General features: G+C 49.7%; 1 protein-coding gene across 1 annotated transcript; it reads left to right on the forward strand.

The window, feature by feature from the left end:
* Positions 1–643: 643 nt before the first annotated feature.
* Positions 644–6224, forward strand: LOC112549606 (CMRF35-like molecule 7). The gene is made up of 4 exons (XM_025199207.1): positions 644–965; positions 3591–3672; positions 5433–5569; positions 6122–6224. The coding sequence occupies exons 1-4, from the start codon at positions 644–646 to the stop codon at positions 6142–6144; spliced, it is 564 nt and encodes a 187-aa protein (XP_025054992.1). The 3' UTR covers positions 6145–6224.
* The last annotated feature ends 1708 nt before the right edge of the window (positions 6225–7932 follow it).

Consider the following 7932-nt stretch of genomic DNA (forward strand, 5'->3'; position numbering starts at 1 on the left):
CCCACGGTGGGCTGAATGCTGTCTTGGCCATATCTTCCCTTCTCAATGGCACCCGGTATTGGACACAATACTCCAACTGCTGCCTGACCAGTCGCATAGAGGGGGAGTATCATTTCTCTGGACCGGCTTGAGATGCACCTTTGGATGCATGACAAGGTATGGCTGACCTTGCTGGCTGCGGTCTGGCATTGGCAGCTCATGTTCATCTTGGAGTCAATAATGACTCCGAGATCCCTTTCCGCCTCTGTGCTTTCAAGAGGGGAACTCCCCAGCCTGTATGTATGCTGTGGATTTCTTCTCCCAAGGTGCAGCACCCTCCCATCATCCAGCAGCCTGAGGGAGGAAAGCAAGGAGCCCAGTTAGCCTGTGTTCTGAGCAAGAGACTGTTCATGGGAATTTGCCCCTGATTAGAGGTGGTGGGGGCTTTATCTATTTGCTGCCCCCATGGTGAATGGATAAGGATGACAAATTTCTCAGCATTTTCCAGCTCTGTCCTTGCAGTCAAACATGCAGAGGGATTGCCAAAGCAAATCTCTACACTACTCCTCACCGCTGGGGCATGGAAATAACTCTCCATGTCTCTGCCTCCACAGGCTGCTGCACGACAATAGCTGTTGTGACACAGACAGATGCCAACGCAGTGATGGGCCCGGAGACGGTGACGGGACCTGAAGGTGGTTCGGTGTCTGTGATGTGCCACTATGGGAAAGGCTACGAAGAGTTTCCAAAATTCTGGTGCAGAGACGACATGGTATTGTGCTTGGGCAGCCACATCATAGAGACCACAGGGTCAGAGGCTGAGGTGTGGCAGGACCGATTCTCCATCCGGGACAACCACACGCAGCGCACCATCACGGTGTCCATGGAGACCCTGACGATGGCGGACACCAGCACCTACCTGTGCGGGATAAATAAGCCTCTTGATTTTGATCCCACACATGCTGTGGAACTGTTGGTGTCTCCAGGTAAGTCCCTGCCCCGCTCCCGTCCACAGGAACCCCAGGGTCTTTGCAGTGCGGTGCACCACCCAGGTGGGTCCGTGCCCTGCGCTTGCTAAAGTCAGATCCTATTACACCTGCGGTGCAACATAACCAAACAGGTGGCAAGAGACGGGGAGGGGGTGCAGGCATGTGGATGCTGGCAGGGGAGGGCAGTGCTATGACAAGGCATTTCTTGACCCACACCCAGCTCCCTCCTGCCCAACACCACAGCCTCATCAAGGAATCCCCCTCACAGGGATCAGGGGCGTGCGGCGCTGCAGGTGAATACATTGAGGGGCAAGTTCCCATGGCCAGGTGGTCTCCTAGGTGCAATCTCACAGCAGTGGGGATGGGCTCCTGCCCTTAGCCCTGGGCTGCCCCCCATCCCTCCACCATGATCTCCCCCAGCTGGAACATGCCGGCTCATCTTCACACTCTGAGCTCCTGGTTGCTCACTCCTGGTTTTGGGGGCTCATGGCCTGTGACACCACTTGTTTTCCTGAGGCAGTGGTTGTTGATGCTTCTGGGACTCTCCCCCAGGGAACAGGGCTCTTTCCTGGGGCAGGCGCTTGAGTGGGGCTGGGTCTCACTGCCAAGCCTGCTGCTGACAGGACCAGGGAAGTGCCCAAAGTAGACCTGGTAGCACCAGGAGAGTCCTCATGTTTTGTGGTTACCATCCCTTCTGCATGCATTACAGAGTGATAGGGATGTATTTGGTAGCCATGTTGGTCTGAGATGAAAAAGAAATGCAAAAACCTCTAGAACTCGTAGTTCAGATATGATACCTGATCAACTAAGAAATGACAACAAAAAAAGACTTTTCTGCAAGCTTCGGGCACGCACGTCCTTCCTCAGGCTCAGGGAAAATTAAAGATGGTAAAAAGTCCCCATACTTAGAAAATAAACTTCATTTTTGCACAGAGGAAGCTGAAGGTAAAAGTCTCTTCCTCTGGGCCCACGAGAGTGTCTTTGTGAGTTGGCTTATTGAAGTATTTTATTAGCATATTTTTCTGGGTAGAAATTTAGGCCTTTAGAAAGGGAAGATTTTTCAGTTTTGGTAAGCGTGTGTGTGCAGAGATCGATTGTGAGTTGCTCTTTGGTGTGCAGATAAGGCAGGATTCCTTCGCTGGGGATATCAGATGGCAGGAGGCAGGGAGGTATACTATAGAAATCTTTCTTGTTGTTTAGCAATGAAGTTTAAATCCAAAATCAGCTAAAAATTGGCATCTTCTATGTTTAGACCAACTAAGATACAGAGTGATATGCACTTGTTGGCCATGCCCTGGAAGCCCACAATGAATGAGCTCACAGACCTAAAACACTGCAGTTGCTAAAGCCCAGCTTCACCCTGGAACCAGCCCCACTGACTGACTGGGCAACCTGGATACTGCCGTGTTAACCCCAGGTAGACTAGGCAGTGCCCCCAAAATGAATACAGAAAGAGCGGATTAGCAGTGCCCTGTTGTAGGGGCATCGGTGATCTGTGGCTGTTCCCCAAGCAGGACTGCTTTGCTCCATTGAACTGCCAGGTTTAGAGTCCCCATTGGCTAGCTCAGGAAGCAGGAGGGAAAGGCTGTCACAGCCTGCAAACCCTTTTCTTTATTTGCAATTTTGTCAGCTGAATCCCCATCCCTGCCCTCCTCCTCTCCCCCTCCCCGCTCCCCTGCCTCCTGCCATCATCTGGTCATCGAGGTGGATATTATCACAGGGATTCAGACAATGAAAACAAGGCAGGACGTACCGTAGGGACCAAGCAGAGCATCACCATGGAAGGGAGGGCTCTGGCAGAGGTTATGTGCTTTGCCTTCAAAAGGTAAAGCCTAGGTAGGAGAAGCAAAGAGGACACCTTCCCAGGCATCCATTCTGGACTGACAGATGCACATGGGACTGCTGTAATGTGTCACAGACTCAGTTCCTCCCAGGCTTCCTGTAAGCTGCAGCTTTTCCCAGAATCAAAAATGAAGAGCTTTTTCTTTCCATCCTTGCCCACCCCTGACATGTCACTGCCAGACACAGAGGGAAGCCTAAGACTAGCTATCCCATGCCCATGGTGGGGGAATTTCCCCCTACAGACTTCAGGGACTTCATGGTCCCACACACCCTGGCAGCAGTAGGCAGAATCGTTTCCAGTACTTAGGTTTGAACCTTGGTCTTAGAAAGGAGAACATCTAGTATCACTGAGAAAATGGCTGTGCCTGGAGGGAAGCCACATGTCTGCGGGAAGCCTAGCGTGGGCTGCAGCTCAGCAAGTAGCACCCAAGTGAATATGAGCCTGGGGCAATACCACAGTGAACAAATAATATTCACTGACCAGACAGCAGACAGGTGCTCAAGCATGGGGCATCTTTTTAGTATGTGTAGCAGGTATGTAACAGAGTTATCTGAGGTTTTGGGGTGAGGCCAGGTGTGTTAACTAGTCTAATCCATCTGCAACACAAGTCACTGTGACATCAGCCTTTTGGGTTCATCCATCATAGCCGGGACCCACCCATGTTCCCACTCCCAGCTACAGCCCTGCTGGGGATATGTAAGATTCGATTTTTTACCCCGCAAAAGCTTTTCCTTCCTCACACTCAGCAGGATGCACACTGTCAATCCCTGTTCCTACAGCCTCCACAAAGCCGACCTCGGCACGGACAGCTGCTAAGGAAGATGAAGCCAATTTCCCTAACCAACACCCCACCCCAGCAGGGTGAGTGAGAGCCGTCATGATCGTGGGCGCGGTGGTTTTCCGTCTCATGGCAGTTCACACAGTGCAAGAGATCCCTCCTCCTTCAGCTTCCTCCTCCTTCAGACAACAGTGTTGTACCTTAGTGGGCGGCACTGGTAGCAGCGTTGCCAGCAGGTCAAGGGAAGTGATTCCTCCCCTCTGTTCAGCACTGGCGAGGCACCTCTGGAGTCCTGTGATCAGCTCTGAGCCCCCCTCTACTAAAGGGATGTGGACAAATTGGAGAGAGTCCAGGGGAGGGCAATGAAAATAGTGAAGGGGCTGAGAGACATGACTTATGAGGAGAGGCTGAGCTTATTTAGACCAGGGAAGAGAAAACTGATGGGATTTAACAGTAGCCTTCAACTACCTGAAGCAAGGTTCGAAAGAGGATGGAGCTGGACTGTTCTCAGTGGTGGCAGATAACAGAACAAGGAGCAATGGGCTCAAGTTGCAGCAAGGGAAGTTTAGGTTAGATATTAAGACAAATTTTCTCGCTAAGAAGGTAGTAAAACTCTGGAACAGGTTACCCAGAGAAGTTGAATTTCCATCCTTGGAGGTAGTTAAGACTCGGCTAGACAAAGTCTTGGCTGGGATGATATAATTGGGGATGGTCCTGCTTTGAGCAGAGGTTGGACTAGATGTGACCTCCTGAGGTCCCTTCCAACCCTCATTTTCTGTGAGCCTTTGATCTTACAATGTGTCGTGTCTCAGATGGAGACTGATTTCTTTTTCTCTTTCCACCTGTTCTCTCATCTGAACCCCTAAGGCCTACTAGTCCTTTTGTTATGTCTCCATCATTCCCACCATGTTTGCTACACCACAAACTGCCCCTGGGATTTGGCACTGCCGGGAAGAAGTAAAGCTCTTTCCGGCTGTAACAGGGAGTCCTCGTCCTTTCCTGAAGCTTGGTGGGACGACCTGCGTTCTTAAAAGCCATGCTCATATCCAGCTCAGTCCGGTCCTGTATTCCTGTTGGCAGCTACCCAGGCTCAGAGCCAGCATGTGATTCTGCTGTTGTAACCCTCATCCCTTCTCCTTCCTGCAGCTCGTTTCCTTTATGTATGACACCCTATCGAAGGGTGCCTTCCTGCAGCATGTACTCAGGTGTGGGGGCGTATGCTGGCCGCTGTGCAGGGGGGCACATTTGGTGCAGCAACCAAAAGCAAAACCAGTCGCACCTCACCCACCCCTGTCCCCCAAAATCAACCAAAACCTGTCCCGCACAACCCACCAAATTGACTGTTTATTGCTTGATTTATTTTATGAATAAAAGGTACGAAGCATGACACAAATTACATACCAAAACTGCCCCCTACTGTAATTTAGTAGTAGACTCTCTGGAGGGTAAAATTGTTATGAGGTGCCCTTTAGAGTGACTAACTTGTAATAGCACATTAACGAATTTGGAGTGTTAAACCCATGCAAAATAGTAACAGGAAACATCATGGTACATTGTGAAACACAAAACTCCACCAAAGAATACGTTCATCTACACAAAGTCAACAACATGTACAGGCACCCATTGAGTCCCATGACAAGTTTCTTTGGCACCTCTACCCTTGTATAGCCTAGAAAGAGGGAGTCTGCAAAGGGGGAATATGAATGTGTGGGGACTCAGCTGCAAGTGGAGACAAACTAAAAGACCTTCCCTTCATAAACACCCATCCCACCTTCAGGAAGAGAGCAATCTAGTCCAACCAAGAGGGCTTGACTTCTCATTCTACACCGCCCTCCACCTGCAGGTCCCAGGCCAGCAGCATCCATTTCCTGCTCCTGGTCGGCTTGAAGGTGCCCATCTTCCTGTGCATGGTCTGTGCCGTGGTGTGGGTGAGCGTGCACTACAGGGACAGCTCCTGTGCCATGGTGCCACACAGACGTGGTAAGAGCCTCCGGCATTTATCGCAAAAGTTAATGTTGTGGTCATCACAGGCTAAAGGGCAGTATATGTTGTGTGTCCTCTGGATCCATTCAGGCAAGAAGCCAGCTGCTCAGGTCACACTGTCCCTGCTCCCCAGTTCCCCCACTGGTCCAGAGATTGTGTTGGAGTAATCCCTGGTAGGTTTGTGCCCAGTGGAGTTTACTCCCAATGGAGTTGAGCACGGATCCATTGCCAGGTGCATGGTGGGAGTTGGAGCCATTGCCTCACTCACTCCTGACCTACCCAGGGGAAAGAAGTCCTGTCTCTTGAGGTGGCTTCATTGTCTTCATGCCTACATGTGCTAACTCCTCCAACCCTGTACACCCTGCCATGTTGTCCAGGTCACAGTTAGGCCAAACATTACTGTCTGTTGTAGGTGGGGGGACTTTCTCACTGCCCTGTAGTCCTTGATGCAGGATCTCAGGCCAGACTCCATTAAGATAACTGCTGTCTCCAAGGGACGAGCATCAAACAATTCTGCCCCAGTCACCACTGGTCTCTGATGTGTTACAGATCATCACCTGCCTCACCCCTAGGCCCGGGAAGGGCCTGAACTATCACATCAGCAATGCCTCCACCTGCCCTGCGTTCAGCGTCTCCCAGGCACTAGACCTGATTCTCCGCTCCCTTACACTAAAGTCACTCTGGAGCAAAGTCAAAGGAGCTCCCCTGGGAACAGCCCTTTCACCCTGGGACAAATCCAGGATCCTCTCCTTGTGAGGAGTAAGGCCCAGGATGTCTTTTCCTAGGTCTTCAGGGAGTGAAGGGGTGCTAAAAATTGGGATTTGTGTGTATCAAAGGTTAAGGTTATCATAATAAATCAAATCTCAATTTTTTTGCTTAAAGACAGGGTCTTTATGGATAAGACCTGAGACAGCTCTAGCAATGCAGGCTTCCTCAACTCCCCTTTTGGTCCTGCAAGGTCAATTGGCAAAGCATCTCCATAAGCATCATGCAGGGATATCTGGAGAATAAATAATATTCTGTTAAGGCCTTATAGGTCAGACTCTTTTTCCCTTCTCTTCCTGGTTTTCAGAAGGGTGCTGCATTTCTTATTCATTGTGCTAGAGTGGTTGTGTTCTTTGTTTTGTGCCAAGGCCAGCCAGAGCCCTGGAGAGACCCTGTTATGTATTAGAAATCTCCAAATAATTTTTTAAAAAATTGCAAGCCATAATATCCTGGCAGAAACAACAAACAAAATGCAGACCCTTGAAGGCTGCCTAAGACAAGTGTATGGACTCATCTCATTCAGGTTTTCTTCTTTACCTGGATATGAAGTGGTGGCTGTGATTATATTTTGTTGTGTTAGTTTGGTTGTAGCTGGATGGCGGCATGGTAGCCTCTTGTGTCTTGTAAATTTTAGAATAAATACAATTTTCTAAATTAAGTTATTGGAATATTTCACTGACCAAACACCAACATCCACCGAGAACCTCCATCATGCAGTGGTGTCCAGCTCACTGGTTACTTGCTCTTTCCTGCTCCTCCTGCATCCTGGTTTCTTAAGACTGTAGAAGGGGCAGGTGAGAGAACACAGCAGCAGGCTGCACCAGATGAGAAGACAATGACATTAGGGCATTTCAGAGAATCTGCAGGGTTTTTAAACTTCCCAGGACACACTACTGATCCACACAAGGCACTTGTACACATAATGGAGTTTAATCCTCATTAAATGAAATAAGTTTATTACATTTAAAACGGTTTATTTTAGAATGTTTCATCACTGTTTGCACGTAACAGCCTTTTTAACGAATTAAGCCTGATGTGCAATTCCCATGAAATTCCAGCAGGGGGAGCCAGTTACCCATCCACCTTGCTGCTATCTTAGCTACTCGATTATAGCAGGGGGCACCACCATCAAACCAGTAACCCCTATACCCATCACACCTGATCTTTGCCCTCACTGTGTCCTCACTGAAACCTCCTCCCCTGCACTATAGACAATGTACTGAAGATACAGGTGTTTCCTGTTGCAAAATGACGAGAACTTTATTTTTATTAGAAGAACCAGTCAGTGCTAGTTGTCAGCAGTGTCCATGATCTGTGCGGCCAGGCAATCCCACACAAGGTCCGCCCGAGCAGCATCTCCAGGCTGGCGCTGTGGGTTGCCATGCACTGCCTGCCCATGTCTCTGCTTTCCCACTGCCTCCTGCACTTCGTCAGCCCATGCATGACTCACTGACAACTTCCTCCCTGGTTTCACAAATGTTGTGGAGCATGCAGGCTGCCACTATGAAGGTTGTTATGTTTTCTGGCTCTAACACGAGTTCAGGGCCCTCTACCGTGCTTTCACGTGGCCATAGACACATTGAACATCTATCCTG

The sequence above is a fragment of the Alligator sinensis genome, unplaced genomic scaffold, assembly GCF_000455745.1.
Source record: "Alligator sinensis unplaced genomic scaffold, ASM45574v1 scaffold876_1, whole genome shotgun sequence".
NCBI classification, from domain to species: domain Eukaryota; kingdom Metazoa; phylum Chordata; order Crocodylia; family Alligatoridae; genus Alligator; species Alligator sinensis.